The sequence below is a fragment of the Pseudochaenichthys georgianus genome, unplaced genomic scaffold, assembly GCF_902827115.2.
Source record: "Pseudochaenichthys georgianus unplaced genomic scaffold, fPseGeo1.2 scaffold_483_arrow_ctg1, whole genome shotgun sequence".
Taxonomy (NCBI): Eukaryota; Metazoa; Chordata; class Actinopteri; order Perciformes; family Channichthyidae; genus Pseudochaenichthys; species Pseudochaenichthys georgianus.
The window spans coordinates 35,107-61,307 of record NW_027263047.1 but is presented as its reverse complement, the minus strand read 5'-3'; the positions used below and the strand labels follow the sequence as shown (position 1 = coordinate 61,307).

At 39.1% G+C, this 26,201-nt stretch overlaps 2 protein-coding genes across 3 annotated transcripts in view; both read left to right on the top strand.

Moving 5' to 3' along the window:
• hck (HCK proto-oncogene, Src family tyrosine kinase) overlaps positions 1 to 16,811 on the top strand; it is a 61,093-nt gene extending 44,282 nt beyond the window's left edge. For both annotated transcript variants that reach the window (XM_034078796.2, XM_034078795.2), the window contains exons 11-13: positions 394 to 547; positions 714 to 845; positions 14,861 to 16,811. In XM_034078796.2, the coding sequence (XP_033934687.1) occupies positions 394 to 547; positions 714 to 845; positions 14,861 to 15,063 (489 nt within the window). In that variant the 3' untranslated portion in view covers positions 15,064 to 16,811. The remainder of the gene's footprint in view (positions 1 to 393; positions 548 to 713; positions 846 to 14,860) is intronic.
• A 1,477-nt stretch (positions 16,812 to 18,288) lies between these two features.
• tm9sf4 (transmembrane 9 superfamily protein member 4) overlaps positions 18,289 to 26,201 on the top strand; it is a 32,696-nt gene continuing 24,783 nt past the window's right edge. Inside the window, exon 1 of the mRNA XM_034078797.2 lies at positions 18,289 to 18,327. Within this exon, the coding sequence (XP_033934688.1) occupies positions 18,310 to 18,327 (18 nt within the window). The 5' untranslated portion in view covers positions 18,289 to 18,309. The remainder of the gene's footprint in view (positions 18,328 to 26,201) is intronic.

The following is a 26,201-nucleotide window of genomic DNA, read 5'->3' as shown; positions in this document are numbered from 1 at the left end:
CCCATCTACTTCTATTTATTTATTCCTAATACTACAACAAACCATATATTCTTTTAAAGTCATACATAATGGATGTAAAAAATAAATAATTATAAAATAGTTAGATCTGCCCGTTTTGATTCAAACCCACCAAGATTCATTTGACTTTGGAACAGATTGATTGGTCTTGCAAAGAAGGTAGCATGTGTACCTTAATTAAAGGTACGGTGTCTCTTGTTACCAGTGGCGCAATTAACTGAAACAAGCTGCTTGCCCGAAGTGGTTGAGTGCATGGACGTGTTGCTGCTTATGTTGAAGCATCATGTTTTGTACTGTTTTGTCATTTCATCTCCAGTGACATTTGGTATGGGGAGCTGTGTGTTGGCCCGTTTCAACTGACTGATCTATCTTTAGATTGCAGAGGGCATGGCTTTCATTGAGCAGAGGAACTACATCCACAGAGACCTGAGGGCTGCCAACATCCTGGTCAATAAGGCTTTGGTGTGCAAAATTGCTGACTTTGGCCTCGCCCGTATCATTGAAGACAACGAGTACACAGCCAGAGAAGGTAGGCGCCGTCCACGCTCACATGTTGTAATGCTAGTAGTCATCAGTGATTACAAAACCGGGAAACTGATTCCCCCAGAACTAATGAAGGGAAGCAGGTCAGTTTCATCACTTTAGTAACATCGTCGACATTACTTCAAATGTTTTTTGATTTCCTCTTTAACCAGGAGCAAAGTTCCCCATCAAATGGACGGCCCCTGAGGCCATCAACTATGGCTCCTTCACCATCAAATCAGACGTCTGGTCCTTTGGTATCTTGCTGACTGAGATTATCAGCTATGGACGCACACCATACCCAGGTGAGAGGCTCAATTGATATCAGCATTGATAGGATTGCATTTGCCAGAAGGCCTAAACAGGAGGGCCCTGCTGCAGGGGCCTAAGAAAACATAATTAAAGGGGCCCTATGCTATTTGTGGTTTTCCCCTTCCTGTAGTGTGTGTTATAAAGGTTGTGTACCAGAGGGAGTTTCTCTCCCACACATTTCCCCCTACTGTGACTTTGCACAGTAGCACGATAGTCATGTCACTACTTTACATAGTGACATGACTATGTAACACTCACGCTTCTATTGGCTAACACTTCAACACATTCTACGTAAGGGCGGGACATCTCTAAGTGATTGACCAATCACAACAGAGCCGGCCAGCTAACCAATCACAGCAGACTGGGCTCTGGTTTCAGACAGGATAGCAGTATATTAAAGTGTCAAAAACAAAGTGACAGTAACAGACTGGAACAAGAAAACCAGTGTTTTTGTACCGATAGTACTACCAAACAAAGTAGGCATTTTCTTTGTGCCACTGCATCTCACAAATAAACATTTAATAATCAGACCCTGCAATAAAATAAATCAAGTTTCACTTTAGTTTTTCAAGTAACTCAACTCAAACTCACGAGTCACTCACTCAGCATCAGACAGGTTTTTAGGAATATGAGAATGTCCACATTTGCAGGTATTTATAAGCTGGGATGTTTGGGCGTTTACAATATCCCCTGCTCTGGAAACAACTCTCTCACTTGGTGCTGATGTTGCTGGGACAGCAGTGGTCGCGTTAACCGAATATTTTATTTAACAATGACGGAAAAATCTGAAAGCAGTCTGTCATTTTGACAGATTAGAACAAACTGGGAACAGCGCCAGCGTTTCCCCGCAGCGAGGCTCTGGTGTTATGCTGCCCTCCAAAAGGAAATGATATAGTTTCCAAACCGTACTTTGCCGTACAGATCAGGGGCGTCGCCTGGACCTGGAAACATTCGGGGCTTAGCCCACAGTGGCGGCGCTACAGACACATTTTCTACTGCAAGACTCCCCACACGCACATACACAATTGCGCCATCTGGTGTCACAAACATGTGCCTGCATTAGCTTTGTTACGGCAATGGATTGTGGGAGATTCTCAAAGCACGTGAGGATCTCTTGAGGGTAAGGTGCCTGTATTATCTCGGTGGACAAAATGTATGTTTTTATTTTATAAGGACAATAACGTACTGTTGTGTTTGTTTAGTTTAATGTTAATTGTTTAATGCTCACAGTCACAGCAACATGTTTTTGTGTGATTGGTTTTATATGATTTATCAACGTGATCATCAATAGCTAATCTGAGCACCAGAACCCAGCTCACGTGTCCTTTTATGCTATCCATTGAAATGCAGGAAAGTAATCACCAGCTCTGAGTGATCTGTTGCCGAGGGGACACTACACCGGAATTACATAAACAGAGAAAAAGTGCTATTTTGAGGGAACTCACCTCCTCCATCCTTTAAATGATGAAGTTAAAAGCATCAATCTTGTGCACGTTGAGAGCAACATCAAGAGATATGATACATCTCTCAACACCCAGATGTCAACAAAAATCAAAGAATCCGAATCAGAAACGGGTTTATTATTTTAAAACACTTTATTTTCCAATTAAATCATAAACTATGTCAAATTATTAGAAGTTGTTAGTAATCAGATTAAACAGAAAAAAGGGATGGAAGGAGGAAATAATAATCCCTCATCTCTTGCTGTTTGCCGTTGAAATGATCTCTTTTGCTGGCCAAACACGCTGGATGGAAAGCAGTGATGTCTCACTTGCCTTGGCCCTGTATCTGCAGTAGTGTTGTCACGATACCAACATTTTGGTTTCGATACCGATACCAAGTCAAGAATTGCGATTCCGATTCTTTTTCGATACTTTTCTTAAAAAAAGGGAAACACGGAATATCGGCTTTAAAATTAGGAATAACAGATGATTTTAGCAGTCAGATCAACTAAAGCAGCAGTTAGTAAGAACAGAAACGCCAAAGAGTCACATCTAATATAAATATATATAAAAGCATTTATTTTAATTGTGTAGCAGTGAGTTTAACATTTTGGCAGCACTGTTGAGCATTTTGAAAATGTATTTTCATGCCTCTGTGCAAGGCTTAGTCTTTCTATCTGTATAGCCACTGGTGTAAAGTAACCAAGTTCATAAACTCAAGTACTACTTGGGTACAATTTTGAGATACTTGTACTTTATTTAAGTATTTCAATATTTCTTTTGCTACTTTGTACTTCTAATCCACTACAGTTCAGAAATAATGGTGTACTTTTCCTCCACTACATGTATTTAATCCCTTTAGTTACTCTACAGATCTGGATGAATGATGTGAAATATAACCAAGTGTTGAATCAGACTTTAGTTCCACCTGGAGTAAATCCACCAGCTACCCTGCAGTCTACAAAGTACTTCAAACTAGCTGCACATTTACCAGCTTTGAGAACACTTTCATGATCAATCATTATAAAACATATCATATATATTATTCTGAAATGGACCAATTTGCACAATGACTACTTTTACTGTCGCTACTTTAATACTTTTACTTGAGGAACATTTTGAATGCAGTACTTTTACTGTAACAGAGTATTCCTACACTCTGGTGCTTCTAGTACAAGACCTGAGTACTTATACTTTTACTGTCGCTACTTTAACTATATTTTGATGATAATACTTTTGTACTTTTATTTGAGGAACATTTTGAATGCAGGATTGTTCCTACATTCTGGTACTTCTACTTTAACTCAAGTACAATACCTGGGTACTTCTACTTTTACTCAAGTACAAGATATATACTTATACCACCTCCGTTTATAGCCTATGAAAAAAACTAATAGAAAACGAAGGCTAAAGCTAACGTTAGCAGATAGTGATGCTAGTTTGCTAGTTAAGTTTGCTCAACGATAATATTGCGACAGAAAAACTGTTCAGTGCACATCACGCTCTGCCGCTCCCACAGGGAGCTCTGCTCTGAACACCTGAACGGCCCGTTCACAGACTTCTGGCGTCTTTTTTGTCAACAAGCCGAGGCGCAGCGGCAGTTGCACTCCCACTTGCAGCCATGCTTCTCGTTTTCTCACATGCTCTGGCAGCTAGCGCGTGGCCGCGTGCACGAGAGAGGGGAGGGACTTAGAACGTGCTTGAGAGGAGCGGGACTGCAGGCACGGCTGCAGAGCAGGGAGTGGAAGCAGAGCGCTGAACACACACGGCTCTTATTAAAACGGCGCTTTTTCACGGGAGTACTTTTCCCCGTCATTCTTAAAGTACCGATACTAATGTAACGGAGGAATCGTACCGTTTTTAACGGCAGGGTATCGCGGTACCTTACAAGTATCGGTACACCGTGCAACACTAATCTGCAGTCCCTACATCAGTCATGTTACCCATTGACTCTTGTCTGTTCTGGTGCTCCTGTTCATTGTTGTCTCCATTGTCGTTCTTGTCTGTTGTATCTCCTTCTTGTGTGTCCCTTTCTCCTGTTCTCCTTTCTTCATCCTCTACTCCGTTTGGCTCATCTGTGATGACTGTGTAGGTAAACACAAACAAGTATGTAAGTCAATCAGTTTCCAGCTCTGTCAAATAAATGAATTTCAAGATACACACATGTGTCTTCATTAAAATGAGTTTCACCACACAGTCACAAAATGTAATACTAACCAATTGAAAATAGTTAAATGTACATCTCTTGTAGATATCACTGTTAGAGTAGTTATCTGCCAATAGGACAGAATCATTCCTACAAATGCAGTTTGAGTAATTCACTTAATATATTCACATCACACTTTAATATAGTCATTTTCACTTAATACTCTAATATAGTCATCTTTCTGCATTCAACACTAAGGAAAGCTGTATAATTTGACATGATAATGAGGAAAAAAGGCCTCCGACAATGCAGATCATTTTTTGATCATATCAATTTTAAGATGGGGTCCCGGGTCAAGGCTTAATATTTGGGAGCATAGTGTCCCTTGCTCTCTTTCAGGAGCCCCACTGGATTAGCTTTGATCTGAAATATTTGTATAAAAAGCTTGTTAGCTGGCTGTCCATCTCATAATGTTCACATAGAAACTAGCTGTCAATAGGAAATATCAATCAGAAGAATTATAATTGAATGCAAAGATCTGTCACAAAAAGAGGTTGCACATTTAAATGCAGGTGTTGTTATGGCAACGTCAGTGGCCAAACAGCCACTTACTGCTGCAAATACGTTCAAACATGCTGTCGACACGTAAAGCAGTGGCAACTATGCCACCATTTCAGCTGACTCTTTCTCAGAAATACAGTCACATAACATCCAGGAATCATATATTTCAGTGCTAGTTTGATGCTAAGCTAAGCTAACTATGAAACACTTTAACTGACAAGACTCCGGATTAACTGTGTACTGTAAGGTAGCTTCTAGCTTCATGTCGAACAGTAAGTCAACCTTTCCCAGAGAGCTTTCTTTGAAATCACCAGGTAACGCTAAAAAATACAACATTTAGATTGTATGACAAAGTGTGTATATAATATATCTGGCTAGCTAAAGCTACTTGCTAACGGTTTAGCTTACCCCCGCGATTCAAAGTAACGTCAACGTAGCTATAATTTATGCTTTGCTTACATGTTCGCATAACTTGTAAGTTTACTGACATTTACATACCTTGTTCACCTTGCTCAGGTGGTGGCTCTGGGGTTGTTGTTTGAGCCACCACTTGAGAGTTGCCATCTTTTTTATTAAAAAAATGTCTAATGTCCATCTTCAGAAACTCCGCGTCCGCGGCTGAAAGTGTAAACACTGTCACAGAGGAGAGGTACGTACCTGTCAGCCAATAAAACACGTTTATTTCCATGCAACTCTCTGATTGGTCTGGTGGTTGCCTCTGTTGCATTCACTGAACACGGGAAATTACAATTCTACCATCCTCTAGGTAAAGTACGGTTAATGTATTATATTATTGAGGGAGAATTTGTCCGGGGCTAAAACCCCGGATGCCTCCCCCAGGCGACGCCCATGGTACAGATCAATACATGTCTGGGAGGTTTTATTACTCTCAATGAATATAAGAAAGCACTGCGTAAAGCGAGAGCAGCCTACTACTCTTCATTAATAGATGAGAATAAGAATAATGCAAGATTTCTTTTCAGCACTGTAGCCAGGCTGACAGAGAGCCACAGCTCCATTGAGCCTTCTATTCCCATAGCACTCAGTAGTAATGATTTTATGTGCTTTTTTAACGATAAAATTGTTACTCTTAGAAACAAAATTAATGACCTCTTGCCTTCGACCAGTATAGTGTTATCAACAGCTCCCGGAATCGTAAGTTCTAATATTACACTAGATAGTAAACTAGAATGCTTTTCAGCCATTAACCTTGAACAATTACATTCAATGATTCTCTCTTCTAAACCATCAACGTGCATGTTAGACCCAATTCCAACTAAGCTGTTGAAGGAAGTTTTTCCATTAATTAGCACTTCTTTATTAAATATTATGAATATGTCTTTATTATCAGGCTATGTTCCACAATCATTCAAAGTAGCAGTGATAAAACCGCTTCTTAAAAAGCACAACCTCGATCCAGAGGTTTTAGCCAACTATAGACCTATTTCTAATCTTCCGTTCCTCTCAAAAATTCTTGAGAAAGCGGTCGCAAAACAGTTGTGTGATTACTTAAAAAACAATGATTTATTTGAAGATTTTCAGTCTGGCTTTAGAACACATCATAGCACAGAGACAGCTCTGGTTAAAGTCACAAATGATATTCTAATAGCCTCAGACAAGGGACTTGTCTCTATTCTTGTTTTGCTCGATCTCAGTGCTGCATTTGATACTATCGACCATGATATCCTATTGCAAAGACTAGAGCACTTAGTTGGCATACAGGGAACTGCTTTAGGCTGGTTTAGGTCCTATCTATCTGAACGCTCTCAGTTTGTACGTGTTAACGATGAATCTTCCACGCAAACCAAAGTTAGCCATGGAGTGCCACAGGGCTCAGTGCTCGGACCTATTTTGTTCACATTATATATGCTTCCGTTAGGCAATATTATAAGGAATCATTCTGTAAACTTTCATTGTTATGCGGATGATACTCAACTATATTTATCAATCAAGCCTGATGAAATTAATCATCTAAATACAATTCAAGACTGCCTTAAGGACTTAAAAACGTGGATGACCTTAAACTTTTTGATGTTAAACACGACCAAAACTGAAGTTATTGTACTTGGCCCGAAGAATCTACGAAACAAATTATCTAAAGACATACTAACTATGGATGGCATTAATTTGGCCTCCAGTGAGACTGTAAGGAATCTTGGTGTTATATTTGATCAGGATTTATCCTTTAACGCCCACATAAAATCAATTTCAAGGACCGCCTACTTCAATCTACGTAACATTGCATAAATCAGGCATATCTTGCCTCAAAACGATGCAGAGAAACTAGTCCATGCATTTGTTACTTCTAGGCTGGATTATTGTAACTCTTTATTATCAGGGAGTACCAAGAAGTCAATCAAGTCGCTTCAGCTGATTCAAAATGCTGCGGCTCGTGTACTAACCAGAGTTAGGAAAAGGGACCACATTACTCCTGTTCTGGCTGCCTTACACTGGCTCCCTATAGAACACAGGATAGAATTTAAAATTCTTCTTCTCGCCTACAAAGCCCTTAATGGGCAGGCGCCATCTTACCTTAAAGAACTCATTATACCCTACTGTCCTACTAGGGCATTGCGTTCCAAGAATGCAGGGTTGTTGGTTGTTCCTAGAATCTCTAAAAGTACAATGGGAGCCAGAGCCTTTTCTTATCAAGCTCCACATTTGTGGAATCAGCTTCCAGTTTGTGTTCGGGCGGCAGACACCCTATCCGTTTTTAAGAGTGCGCTTAAGACCTTCCTTTTTGATAAAGCTTATAGTTAGGGCTGATTAGATTCAGCCCCTAGTTTTGCTGATATAGGCTTAGTTTGTCGGGGGACATCTTACTTCTTCCTTCTCTCTGTCTATACCCGTGTACACTCATGTTCCGATTAACCCAGCTTCCCCAAATGTCTTTCTTTTTGTTGTCTATATACGCCGGGATCCGGAGTCATGGATGATCCTGCGGTCCTGTGTCCTGGATCACGAGCCCTGGATCTTGAGTCGTGGCTGTGGTCCTGGATCATAGGTCCTGGATGGATATCCTCGTGGATTCATCTTCCTATTATACACACATGCATTTCCAAACATTTGGACTACCTAGGTTGCAAATGTATTATCTTTTCAATTTACACACGGCATCTATTGCACGTCTGTCCGTCCTGGGAGAGGGATCCCTCCTCTGTTGCTCTCCCTGAGGTTTCTCCCATTTTTCCCTTTAAACTGGGTTTTCTTTGGAAGTTTTCCTTGTACGATGTGAGGGTCTAAGGACAGAGGGTGTCGTATTGTCATACTGATATTCTGTACACACTGTGAAGACCACTGAGACAAATGTAACATTTGTGATATTGGGCTATATAAATAAACATTGATTGATTGATTGATTTTGCTTTACGCTGTGTGCGCTCCCGCGAGGTGCATGCACACACGGCATAACCCCCCCCCCCCCGTTTACAGTTCACGAGCGTGCTCTCTCTCTCTGTTCAGACCCGACGGTAATAAGGGATTCTGACGGATATTTTACGATCCTGTCTGTCAAAATGATGGACAGCGAAAAAGTCTAACGCCACCTTAGTGGGACGGAGAGATATGCTTTGGCCATGGGTGACAGCAGTGGGTCAAACTGTGCATTGTCTCTCCACCACTTCAAAAACAATACAGTTTTTGCCAAGAAGGTGAGGCTTATTGACAGGGCGAGATATAAATATAATAATTAATAATAATTCCTTCACATTTATTATAGCGCTTTACAAATACACATTACACATATCATACATGCAATGGTCACCACCAATATACTGTTTGTATTTGTCAATGTCTCTAGTGTGTAAATGTAGCCCTGTAAATAAGATGTCCTTTTGTGTTCGGTTGCAACCTGATCTCACCAAAATGCTTGACTCCACCACGACTCCTTAACACCACAATGCGTGGTGGAGTCACGAACTTTGTTACATTTGCGTGTCGGCACCACGCAAACAACCCCAATTAAAGTGAATGAGGCTCCTTTGTCGTGGTGCACACACGCATTTCTACAACGTGCATTGTGTGTAATGCAACTGTTATTTTTATTAAATTAGTTTGTTTTTAAGGAAGGCCAGAGCTTCAGCTGTGTCAAATAGATTGTTCCCTTTAGTTAACGTTATTTAAAAGATAATGATCATGTCCCCTGTATTGTATTACGAGCGTCCATTCCCATTGGATAACGGAGAATTTTACACCCGGAAGTAAGTAGCCTATTCTCCTTACTGTCGATTGGTTTTACAGTGATATCTGCACTACTCATCGACTAAAAAACACCAAATTGTCCTTGTTAATTACACAACATTGATTGGTTTGAATTGTGTGCAATGCTTTTGTATTTTCCCCCTTCGATTCGGAGAATACAAATATATTTTCGGAGTTTTTGGACGGCAGAAGACACTACACTACCCAGAATCCTCAGCTATCGTTTGGGACTACACCATGTGCTTAGCTTGACAAACCCCGTGATCAGTCCTCAACCTCTGTGATTGGATGCGCGACGTTTACACAGAGCGTCCAAAAGGACTTTGAAATGGAATGAAACCCATCGACGGCACACTATTCAAAACAGGAATCGAACGTGTCCTACCCCCTCCCCCCCTTAGGTCACAGGCTCCTCCAACAGTGCTACGCAATAAAACAGATACACAGAAAAAATAGTGAAATAGTGCAATAAGAGTCTATATACAAGTGATTGGAATATGATATATTAGATAAATAATTTCTAAGTAGCAGCCAGATGAATGCTATTTCTAAATTCAGGTGTTTAATAATCGTATAGCCTGTGGGATGAAGCTGTCCCTGTGTCTGGTGGTTTTAGTCCGGATGCTGTGGTACCGCCTGCCAGACTGCAGCAGACAGAACCGTTTGTGGCTGGGGTGATGGGGGTCTTTTATAATCCTGAGGGCTTTCTTTAAGGTTAACCTGGTATTTTTAATCCACTACATTTATTTTAGTTACTTTACAGATTTGGATTAATGATGTGAAATATAAACAACCCTTAAATCAGACTTTAGTTACACCTGAATGAAATTCAGTGAAGGTGATTGTCAAGTGCCAACAATCAGGCGAGATATTTGATAGTTGGTGCTTGAGAAGACTAAATATTTATCTGCAGATCCGTTTAAAGCATGTTCATTACTCGTTATTCTCTAATAGTTCATTAAAGACTGTATATAATTGCTATTTTGCACATCCCTTTCAAGATTTCAAGATTTTCTAAGGTTTATTGACATATCATATACACAACAGTCAGTGTTGGGAAAGTTCACTTTCTACATGAACTAGTTCAGTTCACAGTTCACACATTTTAAAATGAACTAGTTCAGTTCATAGTTCATAATTCAAAATGTTGAACTAAAGTTCATGGTTTCAAAAATGAACTAATTTATAGTTCATAGTTCTTTTTTCAATATGTTGCTGCGAGCTATTATTTGTCTCCTGTACGATGTTAATGGGCCATTTCAATTTTTACAATATCCTCAGAGGGCCGTACAAGTTATTGACCTCTGCTTAAAAAAACTAAAATCACAGCCCATTCATTTCATTCTGTGCAAAGAAAAAGCAACCTCTTAATCCAGATATCTCACCATGACTCGCGTATGCATGCACGTGCACGGTGTGGCGTGACCACCAAAACAGAAAGATATGGACACAAGATGTGTGCAAATGTATTTAGTTTCCTATTCATGTGAACATGATTTAAGTGGGGGGGGGGGGACCTAACCTCCTCTAGGGGGATCCGGGGGGCATGCTCCCCTGGGAAGATTTTTTTTAAATGTTGAAGTTAAAAGCATCAATCTGGTGCACTTTGAGAGCAACATTAGGAGAGCTATGGACACATCTCTCAACACCCAAACACAACTGTAAGCAGATTTTCTTTTAATTTATGGATATTTGACAAATCACTCCCCTTTCAAACTGTATTCTTCTTTATTAATAACTATCATATAGTATTTTATACCTGTTTACTTTATTCTCTTATTTTTTTTATAACTATAATGATCATATAAAGATGTGCCTTTACCTCACTGGTTGTAGACAAAGCTTCTTATATTCGTTAGCATAGCTAGCTAACCAGATGCTAATGATAACAACAAAGTTATTGACTGTATGACAGATGAGCAGATCGCCACTGGGCTTTCAACTAAAGACACAGACACGCAGAAACTGAACATGTGTATGGACTTTCTGCCATTTCTGAAGTGCTGGAGTGGCGTTCTGGTGCTCTCCGTCAGAACTGCACCCCTGTCAGTCGAGACATATACCACGTGATGACACGTTAGGCTCGTGTTGTGTTCAAGGACCCTGATCTTGGCCAGGAAAAACAGGCACTTCCTTGTTTAATTATTTTGCGGTCTAGATTTCTTTCATTTTTTTATTTTTTGCGTGTGTTTATAAATTACCTCGAGGGCCGTACCAAATTGTCTCGCGGGCCGTATACGGCCCGGAGGCCGGAGGTTCCCCACCCCTGCCGTAGAGTCTCACTCTGAGCGAGTGCTGCTGCAGCTGCTCTCGGCTTCGTCCATACTAATTCATTCATTCATTCATTCAATGCTCGCCGGTTCCGCGGTTCCACATTGTTTGTTGTGAGGAGTCTGATATATTTAGTATATTTATATTTTAGTGCGACAGCCAGGGGTGACAGGCGCGTACGCGTCACAGGCAGCTTGCTGTTGCCAAATTGGGTGGTTTTCCGCATTATTTTGAAGCCTGTTTACGGTGTGTTTTAACTGGGTTTTCGGCTGAAAGGCATATGAAATCTGGTACACGTTTGAACGCCGTTATAATACAGTGCTGAGAATGAACGCACTTTTGAACGCCGTTATACACCGCTGAGAATGAACGCGTTCTCAATTACGTTCATCTAGCGGAAATACAGTACGTTCAGTTCACGTTCGCCCAAAATATGAACGATCGTTCATTGAACGCGTTCAGGTACATCACTGACAACAGTGTAGTTATGCAATGAATGAACAACTTGGGTCACAGGTTCATCAACAGTGCATTACAAGACATCTATCAATGTGTGTATACTTCCACCATTACACTTTCGTATTCTGCACATTTCTTTAATTAAAGCCTTATTAGTTAGCACATCCTCCTATCAGGCACTAAACTGTTTTACTCTAGATATCATTTGAGTATCTTCTTGATATTTTCTATTCTATATTTATATAATTGACCTTCTACTTTCCCACTATTTTGTATGTACTCTTAATATTTGAATGTTTTCATAAAATATAACACATTCAAAAGTGCGTTACAAAAATGAAAGACATTAAGAAAAAGGCATTTTAAACAGTCATTAAAAAGCAACACAATCTTCCTGCATTGCAATTACTCTAAACGTGTAATAACGTGCTTTAACCAGTAGGTGGTTTGGGTTAAAAGGCTGTCAAGTTTACAGTGTTAACAAAATAAAATATACTGCTGTTTCCGGTTTAGTTTACGACGAATATTATGTTGTTATTGTTTTGATATTTGTAACACAAAAGCGATGGAAAAAACCCATAGCAACCAAAAAAAGATGGTCTTAACATGACCCAGCAGTCTAGTAGTTAATAAAAAACAATAATATCAAAACAAAATATTACTACTAACTTTATTGTGAAATTAAAACAGAACGGTAAAAGAATAGTTTCCGGTGTATTCTGATTCCCGATCTCTGTAGATAAAGAAAGAACTAGGACAGATGTGTAATATTTAATGCAGCCAAACCATTTATTACAATGCATTCATGTGATGACTTTCAAAGAGTAAAGCAAGCACTGCTGAATAAAGTATGATTTTCTCTTTTACGAAACCTTTTTTTTCATATGGAATGCAGTTGGAGGTCAACCAATCACAGAGCTTGAGGACTGATCACGGGGTTCATGGTGTAGTCCCAAACGATAGCTGAGGATTCTGGGTAGTGTAGTGTCTTCTGCCGTCCAAAAACTCCGAAAAAATATTTGTTTCTCCGAATTGAAGGGGGAAAATACAAAAGCATTGTACACAATTCAAACCAATCAATGTTGTGTAATTAACAAGGACAATTTGGTGTTTTTTAGTCGATGAGTAGTGCAGATATCACTGTAAAACCAATCGACAGTAAGGAGAATAGGCTACTTACTTCCGGGTGTAAAATTCTCCGTTATCCAATGGGAATGGACGCTCGTAATACAATACAGGGGACATGATCATTATCTTTTAAATAACGTTAACTAAAGGGAACAATCTATTTGACACAGCTGAAGCACTTCAGCATTTCTACAACGTGCATTACACACAATGCACGTTGTAGAAATGCGTGTGTGCACCACGACAAAGGAGCCTCATTCACTTTACATTGGGGTTGTTTGCGTGGTGCCGACACGCAAATGTAACAAAGTTCGTGACTCCACCACGCATTGTGGTGTTAAGGAGTCGTGGTGGAGTCACGCATTCTGGTGAGATCAGGTTGGTTCTGTTGTTTTATGTTCATGTTGTAACCTAGTTGCTGCCATGTTGGACAGGTCTCTTGAAAAAGAGATCGATGATCTCAATGGGACCATCTGGTTAAATAAAGGTTTAAAACAAAACAAAAAGTGTTTAAAAAAAAAAAATATTGCGGTAGATTTGGTCAGTCTCACACGGTATTGGAACGTTTATTTACCGCGATATTCGGTATATCGTTACATCCCTAGTGGAGACCCTAAATACAAATATGAGCCTAAAAATTAGCAGAATAGAGTCCCTTTAATACCAATCTACTAAGCAATGGTGATATTGGTAAATATCAAATGATATTAGAGATATTATCCACCCCAGCAACCGCCTGTTGACCCGTGCGATTCACTCCTAACAGACTATACAACGGCTTCTTTCCTCATACAGTAACTCCTTGACTCATCCTATCACCAGCATAAACAAATCTGGATTTTGGATAGCACCCTACAACCCAATTTTGCTGTGCAAAACTGTGTTTTACAATGCATTTAAATCAAGCTTGAACCTTGAATCAAAGTTTAACCCTAAACTCAGCCCAGGGATTCTCTTGGCCTTCAAAGTGGCCTGCAAAAATGAGGGTAATGGGAGGAAAATGCCACTGATTTGATTTTAAATAGAACCAGGATAAAAAACACTATAGGGCAATATGTAGTTTTCTGCTTGAGTTATTTAGCAACAAAGCCCTCCACAGTTAATCGTTTTTTTATGTAATTTGGGGTTTTTCTCAAGGTTGTACCGCTTGTCCTTGATGCAGCAAGAACTAGGGTACATCTATGATAGTGATTTTTTGAAGGGGGGCATCCCTATGTTTTAGGGTCTTATGTTATTGATATAAACTAACATTGTACTGCATTTGATAGGCCCAATACAAAAGTCTGATGGACGTATCAAATTCAGTTTGAATGGTAAAAAAGAAACAGTTCAGTCACTGTGAATATAACAATGTTTAAATGTAAAACTGCCCACAGTTTTGAGGGCATAGATTGTCTTGAGTTTAACATCATTAGGCTGTAAGATGGAGGTGGGAGATTTTAACATTGTGAACTAGGGCTACATTAATAAGAGGATCAACAAAGTTAAGACAATTCATCCTGAGATCATCATGAGACAAATTGCGTGGCAATTCTTCCAATAGTAACTTAAAACCACAATGTTAACTAGGCGTTTCGATACAGTCAGGGGATTACCAAGTTCAGAGGGGATCTAGAAAGTCTGTACACAGTTTCATGGCATCCCATCAAGTAGTTAAGATATTTTTGTCAACTCACCAACAGAGTAATATTGCTAGCCATAAAGCTACGAAGCAAGCATCCCAGCCAATGAGCTATTTTCTATAGGTGTTTTTGTGTATTGTTCTGCTTCTCTTAACCAAACGATGTGCTCGTGTCTTCAGGGATGACCAACCCGGAAGTGATCCGTGCCCTGGAGAAGGACTATCGGATGAAGCGCCTGGACAGCTGCCCCGTGGAACTCTATGATATCATGCTGGAATGCTGGAAAAACAAGCCTGAGGAGCGTCCCACCTTTGAGTACCTGCAGAGCGTCCTGGAGGACTTCTACACAGCCACAGAGAGCCAGTATCAGCAGCAGCCATGAGACATGTCTTCTCTTAGTGCTGCTCATTCTCACAGCAGGTCCACTTTCTACAGTGAGATCCAGAGCACACACATGTTCTCTCTTTACCACTTTCTGTTTCTCCTTTGCACACACACACAACCATCACAGAGACTGTACAAACATTATTGGGGTGGGTTGAAAGTCTTTAAAATATATTTGTAGCAAGCTAGACATTACTGATACTAACATTTTATTTGTATTTTAATTCAGCCCTCATTCCTTAGAATGAGAACATTTAAAGTAATAGGACTACAGAATAGAAATACAAAAACAATATTAGCAACCTATCATTTATTATTATTACTAATGCAAAAACATTATGAGAAAATATTTTTACCTCCTACTCTTACTACCAGTCTGATGATGATCTGAAGGTGTGGATTTAGGTTAACATGACCACAGCTGCATCAGGTCTACTGGATATTTGTCAACAGGTATAAATAAGCAGCAAGGACAGTTTGTTTTCTAAATGTAAGTAAAAATAGCACCTTTGCTTGGATAAGCTCTAATAGTGAACAGGCAAGCACATCAAGACTGGTATTTTTCGCAAATTGGAAAGGGAAAGCTGGATTTAAAACAAATCTGACCATATACTGTGCTGTAAAATAGTCTGACTGCTATTTTTCTAAACATATATAAAATAACAATATAAATAGCAAATCCCACTTCTCTACCCTGAGCCTCTTATACTGTATGTACAGTCTCTTGTAAAAAAGTACAGAGTAACAAGATATGTCTATATTCACAAACAAACAAACAAACAAACAAACAAACAAACAAGGCCACCTGAATGCAGTCACATGGAAGACACAGGATTTAGTTGTGCTCCAGCACATATTGTGCATCCTGCTCCATAACACAGATGTAATGATGTCTGATTATACTGTGTTTATGCCAACCATTCAGCTGTGACTGTCCCTCCTTCTCTGGTTAAATCTGCAGGGTTTACCATGTGAAAGGAGAGCGTGTGTTACAACGTGCAAGATATACTGTATGCTTTAACCTATATTTATATATGTTCCATGCTGTGGATTGTTTTAGCAATACTCCTTCAATGTGCCTTTTTTAGGTGTTGTTACTTTTTTCAAACATTTATAATATATTCCACACGCACTGTATATATAAGGTGTGTACAATTAAATACAAAAATGTAGGAATAGCATTTAATGTGAAGCCATATTAACTGATGATGCTTTTTTATCCTTTCCGCCCATTACTTTGGTGGTGCTGTATGTGGGAACTAAATGAAAAAGCAGTGCATATAGATCCACACATCGTTTGGCCTTGTTTTATTCTGAGTAAAACAATAATTTATTTGTGAAAATGGAACATGAGTGTATCTTGAATGCAGTGATCTTTCCAGAAGGAAACACTTTTTCTATCATTTTTTTTGTGAAGCACTCATTAAGGCTTACTCTTTGTTTGGATGATGGGATTCTTGTAGGGATGTGTTTTTTTGACAAAAATCCTAAAATATCAAAGAGAATGCATTTAATAATCTAAGAATTTGTAATGTGATGATTGGTACCCTTCTGAGTTCTGTGAGTAACAATATCTGAGAGGATGGTGAACATATTGAATCAATGCCCTGTGCTATATATGAATTCATCTGGTTACTAATGTTTTTTTGTTATTCTTTAGCAATATATTAATAGTGGCATATTTTGTTAAACGCTTTGTTCAATGCAACTCTGGGGACCATATTCAAATAAAAGGTTTTATTAGCATTTATCTACCTTTCTTTTACACAATTTTGTACACAGCTATCTGCTTGTTTCTAGTTAAATAGTAGGAGGCTAATAAATATAACATTTTAAATATAAATACATATTACTTTTGGTGGTTAACATAAAATTAGGCCTATGTCACAAGATGGAAAAATACTGTAAACACTTTCTTTAACTCAATAGATATTAATATGTATTTATTATATTGTTATATTGTTATTGGCATTCAATTGTTTCAGTTATTAGTAGATGTTGCTTTAGGTTAAATCTTCATCTGGAGGTTGTTTTGGTTTTTTAAATCAAGAAATTGCATAAACCTAACATTATACATGGTAAAACAAAAACAATCTCTTCTTATGGATGTGTAATTTTCCCATAAAAAACTGGGTATAAACAAACAATATATTTTCTATGGTTTCACCCTTAAATATATAAAAGTGTTTTCTGAAAATCTTGAAATTGTTTGCCCAGTTTTCCTTATTTTAAATAGACCTAACATACTGTTCAACATACATATTCCGTTGTGCTTACAATGAAAACACAACTAGTTTATTCCTAACAATGTTTATTAACAATTTAGACGTGGACAGTAAGTAACTGCACTATATGTAAGGTACTTAAATACACATTTGAGGTACTTGTATTCAACCCGAGTGTTTTCATTTTATCCTACTTTATACTTCTACTCTACTACCTTTTGGAAGCCAGTTTTGCACTTTTCACTCCACTACAATTATTTTTACAGATTTGTTTACCAGTCACTTTATTCATATGTTGACACACATTACAAATATGAATATTTGGTATAGAATAAACGATCCAACATTATATGGAATTATCTGAAACCATGAGTTGGTTCACTGGAAATGTATTGGCAGCAATTTCTCTAAGAAGTTTTTTGTCCACAGGAATTTCAGAGTTCCAGCTCCGTAAATGTGAAGATTTGCTGCAAGCTTTAAAATATTTTTTTATTTAATATGTTTTTAGTGTTTTCTGCAATGAGTCCTCCTAATACTTTAAGTATAGATTTTCTTAATCGTACTTAAATACTTTTACCTAAGTACCATTCTCGTTGCAATACTTTTACTTTAAATGTAGTATGTTGACGGTGTAGGCCTACTTTTACTCAAGTAAAGAATCTGAATACTTTTCTCACCACTGATTTAGATTACTACTCAATCAAATTTAATTCAAAAAGTATTGTCAAAGTTGTGTAAGCCTACAATTGCGAAATCTATAGATGTCGCAATTGTGCTTACTTCAAATATGTAGGCCTAGGCTATGTATATTTGAAATGTATACCTAATGTTAATTTCATTAACATTTGAACAAATGCAAGAACATGCTATCTTTACAACAAATACAAGGAAAAAGTCATTAATAAAACATGTACAAAACATAATAGAGAAAGTTATGTGAAGGGTGTGTCAGATAAACCCGAAAGGAATTCATCTTAACTACAGTACTTCCGCAACGTCACAAATGACACGTATTCAAAATGGCGGCCGCGGCTAGGGTGAGTGGAAAGCGAACTATTTTCTTCAAACTACACGACGCTCATTCCTTCTTCCAAAATGAACTCGAACACACTGGTGACATTGTACCACAGTATATGTTAACTTGGTCGATTTATAACGTTAATTAGGTTCGGGTTTACGAAATGCGGACGCTGTTAAAATGTTGGCGATCCTGCTAACTGCTTGCTGTAGTTAGCTAGCTCTCGTTTGCTAGCTTGACTGTCAGTCAGCAGTGGCTAAAAACACAGATTTTCTAGGATTTGTCTCGTATATTAAACAGTGCTGACAGAGTACGTATGGCTTCGTACTTGGTTGTTTGACTGTCATGTGCTGTACAGCCTAGAGTAATCAGCTAGCCAAACTTTGGCTTGAAGCTAGCTGTTAGCAGCTTCAGTTTGAGGCTGTTGTCGGTGTACCTAACAGAGCTCAAATATTTCAGCACCAGCAGATGGATACTAAAGACACAAATAACGTTATCTAAGACTGTTTGTTATTTAATTGTGCTGGTAGCGTCTGATAACATACATATAATTTATGTAAGAAGCAACGCTTGCTAACTTAATTTAACAACACTCTATGCCTATACGATGGATGTACTTCCTTCCGATGAACAGAGGTTATGCAAGTTGGCCCATTTCAGAATATAATATATCATACGTTTTAGTTATTATTATTGATGTGTAAAGCTGATAAAGGTGGAACTTATTATTTACTGCTGTGTTGAATGTAAATTAAATCAAGGTGGAACTAAAGTCTTAAGTTTTGCGCCTACTGTGTATCATTAATCTATATCTGCAAAGTAACTAAAGGTAGTGGATTAAAAGTAATACTATTGATAATGGGAATACACAAGTAAACAAATACCTCAAAATTGTACTTAAGTATAGTACTACTACTTGAGCAAATGTACTTAGTTACTTAACACCACTGACCATGGACGGGGTCATCCTTTATTGTTTTCCAGTTCTGAATCACACATTAATTGTGAGTCTCTTTGACATTAATCAATAGAAAACTTAAATCTACACTATTCTCAAAAAAATATAGTACCTCTGATCCTATAACTGTTTTTCTGTGTTTGGGATCAATGTCTGTTTGAAAAAAAATAGTATATTAGTAGTAGTATTGTGCTCCATGGAGACAGTTCAGAAAGCATGACATGAACTCCTTCTCCCTTCTTGTGAGAAACAATAGCTTCACTGGTGTGAGCAGAAGCTCCAGTAAGGATTCTTATTGTGTGTGTGAACAAGCAGCAAGGATACACATGGAACATTTAGTTCTAGTTTCTATGATTCATATCTGAATATAACAACCCAATAAATACTACAGAGGAAACTGAAAATATGTGCGTCTGCAATGTCCCTCCGCATTATGCCCTCATCATGAAATTAAAACGTTATCGTTTTCTGAGGTCAGAATGATTATATATTATAGGTCTATATGTTGATACAAAGCTAGTTTACTACTCACTGCTTGCTGTTCGTCTGAGTCTGAGAACACACGTTGTCGGATAATTAAGCTCCGTGTTTTGTTATGAAGCCGGCATTCAGGAAGCTGCGCTCCGATGGTGTGGATTAGGGATCGACCGATATGGCTTTTTCAAGGCCGATACCGATTATTAGTAATCAAGGAGACCGATAACCGATATTTGGAACCGATATACATTTGCAGTAAAATCAGAAAATCTTGGTGCCAAAATGTAGAATAACACAAACTCCAACACACCTTCTTTGAAATGCATTTAAGCATATATTATGTTTAATGCACTTTTAAACATCTTACAACTGGTTTCCTCTCTGTGCCCTTTTCTTTAGTGCAGCCATCTGCAATGAGATGGACAAGTAGTGGGGCTGCAGGCTGACATGCTTAACTGACAATAATGCTTAATTTATTATATCAAAACAATGCCTGTCTATCTAGCATAAAATCCCAATAAGCTGCTAGCAACTGTAAAACACTAGTGCTAGCTAATGTTGTTAGTCTAGTAGCCTCACTTCTAATATTTTGCTAAACATTTGCTAGATACATGTTGGCTAGCTAATGAGCTTCACATATCAACCTGAACAACTGCAAGGCTCCACTCGCAGCCCCCCTCCGCACCACAATTACTCTGCTGCGAGACGCTGCACGCACCCCCAACTCTGACTGACTTCCCGCATCTCTGTGTAACTGGGAAACTGATAGAATTGGATCATAAGATCGTGGTGTTTTTGCAACTTCAGCATAGTGGATAGGGATGTTTATTGAACTTCGGTTTAACACGTGTATGGCTCTGCCGCTCAGCGCTGCTGCTTGCCTGTAATCTGAGAAGGTCCCGCCTCTCTGGCTAGCTCCCGCCCGGAAAATCTTCAGTGTTGATTGACACTTCAGTAATAGCCATCAGATGGCGCTGTGGGCGGGACATTGCTCGTGTACACAGAGTGGTGACTGCAGCCAGAGAAACGGCCGCATCAGAGCCAACGTTTTATCGGCAATTTGATTAAAAAAAGGCCGATACCGATAATCGGTCAAATGCGGAATATCAGCCCCGATAATCGGCCCCTAGTGTGGATATGGAGGAGACTTTGCCTTCATAGTTTGCATGTCACCTTGTGGGACTCGTCCTTTACTCGCTCTGAAAGATCCACACTTTGGATTTCCTGCTCAACCAAATTAACTTGAGTTTTTTGTTCTCCAACTAACCGACTAATGAATAATTGCTCGATTAAGACTTAACTAGTCAATTAGTGAGTAATCAACTATTTGGGGGCAGCCCTACAATGTACGACATGTTTTGGACGTAATATGGTCTTTGTTTACATTAGCAAGCATCGCTAACACTCAGAGCTAACCTGTACTGGAGAGAATATGTGTATAAATAAAAACGGAACTCACCTTGTGCTAAACCTGTGAGAGAAAAAGCCTTTGAGCTCCATACTGTTTCAGAAATAATCCTTGATGTGGTTTGGAACATGATATGGCATTTAATCACGGCAGCATAAGCTAAGGACCCAGATCAGCCATTCTCTAACGGGGCTGAAATAGAGGGATATGAGGGATGTCTAAAATGCAGGATCTGAGACCCCATATGCCCAAAAATAGCATGATAGTAGATCTTTAAAATACAAAAAAATACTGGTTATTCATCACGTTTTTATAATTTAATTATGAATTTTTTTAAATTTATAGTATTTTTAAAACAATAAATTAAGGCAAGGATTATAATTTATTAACATTTTATATACATTTAGTTTCTAGAGCACCAACCAGGGTTCTTACGGTCATTGAAAACCTGGAAAAGTCATGGAAATTCAAAATACAAATTCTAGGCCCTGGAAAAGTTATGGAAAACAATATTTGTCCCAAAGTTTTGGAAAAGTCATGGAAATGTAACTAAAGTTGCGTCAAATATAATTTACATTTTATCTAATCGCCCAAATAATCTGCGGTCGTGAGCTGTTATATGCCATCATGACGAGCATGGTGTTATTTTTTAATATATGAAGCGCGAGCTGTGTGCTCGAGTCTTCCTGCCTGTCGGGCCGGCTGAACTCTGCTGCTCCGGGATGAGGGTCAGCTACATTATCTACGGTGCGTTCGTTAACTGTGCGGAGTCACTGTGGCACAGACTGCACCGCTGGTGAACAGCTGTTAGAACGGGCCGTTCAGGTGTTCAGAGCAGAGCGGCAGAGCGTGATGTGAATTGAAACGTCGCAATATTATTTAACCCTCTGGAGTCTAACGGTATTTTCTTGATTTTTAGATGTTTTCTTAAATCACCTTTTAAATGTATTTCTTCTAACATGGCACCCCATGTGTTACATATCAAAATGTTCAGGACAATCTCTGGTCTTGCTATATATGCAAATTACTCACCTTAGAGCACTGTTTGATGAGATAAGTAGCTCAAAAGCTTAACATTTGATATCCGATTTTCGGAACATCTTCAAAACTTTTGTGAAAACACAAATGTACTCATGTGATCGAATTGTTTTGGTGTTTTAGATTTGGTTACCAAAGCCTTAGGATCACAAAAGCAGTGAAATATTTGAATTACACTGTATATAAATATGTTATTCATGTCTAAAATGAAAAAAATGTAATTCGAATTTTGAGTAAAATAGGTGTTTATCACTCTACTTTCACCACAGCAGGGACTGAGATACATTAGGACTGAATAATGACTTCATATTACATACCAAGGTTCATGTGATGTGTACAAATACAAATTGAGCATTCAACCTTTTTTTTCAACCAACAATTTATTAGAAATATGTTTTTTTTCAACCAACTATTTATATAAATATAAGAAACTGGAAAATCTAACTATTTACAATATTGAACATCATAACTTTCAACCAACTATTCATTATAAATGTCAAGACAGTGTCAAGGTCTTTGTCTGTCTTCCAAGACAGTGGGTGCTGTGTAGGTGGGGGTGATGGTGCATGGGCTGCTGTGTAGGTGGGGGTGATGGTGCATGGGCTGCTGTGTAGGTGGGGTGTACAAGTGCTATACCAGAAAAGTGTTTTTAAGCTTCTTCTTGCCCCTGTTGAACATGAACAGAGACTATCTGAAAATTATTATTATTTTTTATTATTTTATTTTTTTTGGTACTTTGTTATAATTATTAATCTGAGTGAAAAAAAAGAGAATATATATATATATATATATACAGTGTTTCCCACAGATCTGAAATATACTTGGGCGGGTGGTGGCAGCGGGCGGGGGGGAGGGGGGGTTCCCGAAAAAAAAAAAAAAAGTTTTAACAACATGTTTATTTATTGACTTTTCATTCCTGTATAATCATTTTGCGCAAAGATGGCACTGTTTGTCAGAGCACTTCATCCTTCTGGGATTTCATGAAGAACCGCTCCAATGCCTGTGCGTATGGGAACACCTCTGGTGCTGGTCCATTAACTGCCAGTGTTTCCCACAGATCTGTTTCCCACATATCTGAAATAGCGGTAGCGGGGGGGGGTGAGGTGACGTGCAACAACATTAACCTTTCTGTTGGTCGCTTGTTAGCAGACCCTTCACGCGATGGCAGAGCGAACAGGTACAGGCAGGGCCCATAATGATAGCCCTATAGTTTAAATCTACTACCCACACATGAACATATGGAAATGGGTTACTATTTAAAAAAATAAATGTATTTAGGAACCTATCCATGTGATTTTTAGTGTGGGTCGAACTCAAATCCTCTATGGGGGTCTAGGGGCATGCCCCCCCGGTAAGATTTTATTTTTTATTTTGGAGTTAAATGCATCAATCTGGTGCATTTTGAGGGGAAAATATAGAGACTAGATTATGGAAACACCTATATTAAACAGAATGTATACATTTCAATAATCATAAAATCATGGCCATAACCAATAACATACCATTTCCAATATGAAAAAAACACTGAAACTTGTTTATTAATTTATTTTTGGGTCATTTATAGTTGTGAGTGTGTCTGTGCTCCTGAATCAGCCTCTCCTGTCTCCCTCCTCTCCCCCCTGCTCCTCTTTGAGGTAGCAGCAAATACTAGTTTTCTCTCAACAAGTTTTAAAAGTGTATCTTACCTTTTTTCACCTTAATATGTGTTTGCATAACTGGTGACCACACCGTTTGAGACCCACTGAGAACTTAGACTAAGTTAACTATCTAAACACTCAGAGAGTCCTTTACCTCACCTGAGCTGATCCCGAGCTTGAATGACACACAGAGACCAATCAAGGGCTTTGATTTATGATCTGTATGACAGTGGCCATGTCGGCAGGCCACATCATGTGGACAGTAGGGGTGTTGAAAATAATCGTTTCTACGATGCATTGCGATGCGGACGTGGACGATTCGGTCTCGATGCAGTGACGGAAGATAATCGGTTATAGAGTAGTAACGTTGCTTCCTGATTTTCCGGCCGCGGCTTTACTATAACATTTTTTCTGTCACTTTAATATCAAATCGGTCGGTGACGCAGAGATCAGGGAACAGACGTGACAGCGGCATAGCAACACGGAGCAGTCTGCTTTATCCACCAACACAAGAACACCAGTCCAGAACCGACAGCAGAAGGACCCGCTCTCAATCACTCCGTGTCAGAGACACAGGGTCCCTGTGTCTCTGAGCCGCAGCGACACGGAGTGTGACAGGGATTTATGTTTTTCAAAAATAATCGCGTTACAATCATGTCAGGTTTTTGGTGGATTTAATTAAGTCTTGGATTGCAAAGTATGAATGTCCTCTAGCAATTTTCAGACGATATATACGTGTGTAAAGTTTGTGAAGGCAGGAGGAAAAAAGCTTCCGCGATCACCGTCTCCTCTCCGTTCCTCCAAGCCCCGCCCCCTCCCTGAAAATAATGAGTGACATGCTGATAGTGACCCGATAGAAACTTTGTTATTCACTTAATCACTGAGATATAATGAAGCTAATTTAATCTCATACATTCATGGGATTTATGTAACAGTAAGACAGAGAATGTAAGTGTGCACCCACATGCACTATTTTTGTTTGTATATGCTGTTGTAAATACTCCTGTTGTCTGCTGTGTTCAGACTCACGTCCTGTGTGTGATGCCTCATTCAGGACATTCAGTGTCCTTTCTTAACAGAAGGCCGTGGCTAGAAGCTGCAGCTCGACTGCAGAAGCATTAGCTTTTTGTTTTTGAGGATGGAACAACTTCACACACGGAGGCTAGACCTATACAATTCATTTATTTTGGTTTATAAATTAATGTCAAGACATTTATGTTATTGATTTCTGAAGCACTTTCTAAATAATAAAAAGAGAGTTCATATGTATTTACTGCATGTATGCGTTGATGAAAAATAAGCCATGTGCAGTAATATAGAAAATTGAGGATGCAACGCATTGGTATGAATCGTGATGCACCGGGATATCGAACCGAATCGAATCGTTGACAGGATAATCGTAATCGAATCGTGAGACCAGTGAAGATGCACAGCCCTAGTGGACAGCCAGTCACCCTGTGTTAGGCAGGCCACTTAACAGGCCAGAAGGAGGCGATATCAGTGCAAGGGAGCGAGGGATCATTGTCCACAAGTTAATCGATCGCAGATGGCGTCGTGGTCACGGACGAATAAAAAAAAAAATTATATAAATTTTTTTTATTAAAAAATTATAAAAAAACCTAAATGGGTCGCGAAATATACTTAGGCGGCCGTTAATATACCTGGGCGGCCCGCCCAAGTATAGTCTGTGTGTGGGAAACCCTGATATATATATATTATTGTTATATTTTTTTGTTTCTGACATGTTCAATAAATAAATTGACTATACGAGACCTCCTTGCTGGCTGGGTTGATCGTGATGGCTGTGGTGGAGCCTTTGTGCTGAGGTGTATCTTGACCTGGTGGCAGCCGCAGATGGAGGTGGAGGCAGCTGTAGTGATGCTGGTCTGCTGGTCCTTGGTGGTGATGGCTCTGGTGAAGGCCCTTGAGCCACAGTAGATCTTGGCCTGGGGGCCGGCACAGATGGATGTTCTGGCTGCTGGATAAACGCCGCCTGTGGGCCTCTAGGCCCAGGCAGCTGTAAAACATCTCTGTAAAACAAATTAAAATGTAGGACAATAATTACAACTAATTTCATTGAAATAAAGTTCAAGTAAAATGTTGCTCAAGCACAAATAACAATGCACACATACAAAGAAAAATATATATCAATTAACTAGGGGTGTACTTCGGTACGGGCCCTTCTGTTCGGTACACGTGTGTACCGAACGAATATAACGTTAAACGTAAAAAATTGAGAACGTGAACAACTTCTTGGAAGTAATCTCAGGTGCTGCGTCGCAGCATTCAGAGTAATTTGCTCCCATTGTGTTCAACGCATAGAGCGAGCAAGTCAATTCATTGGACGAGCTGGTCAGAGGGATGCGTTCAAATGT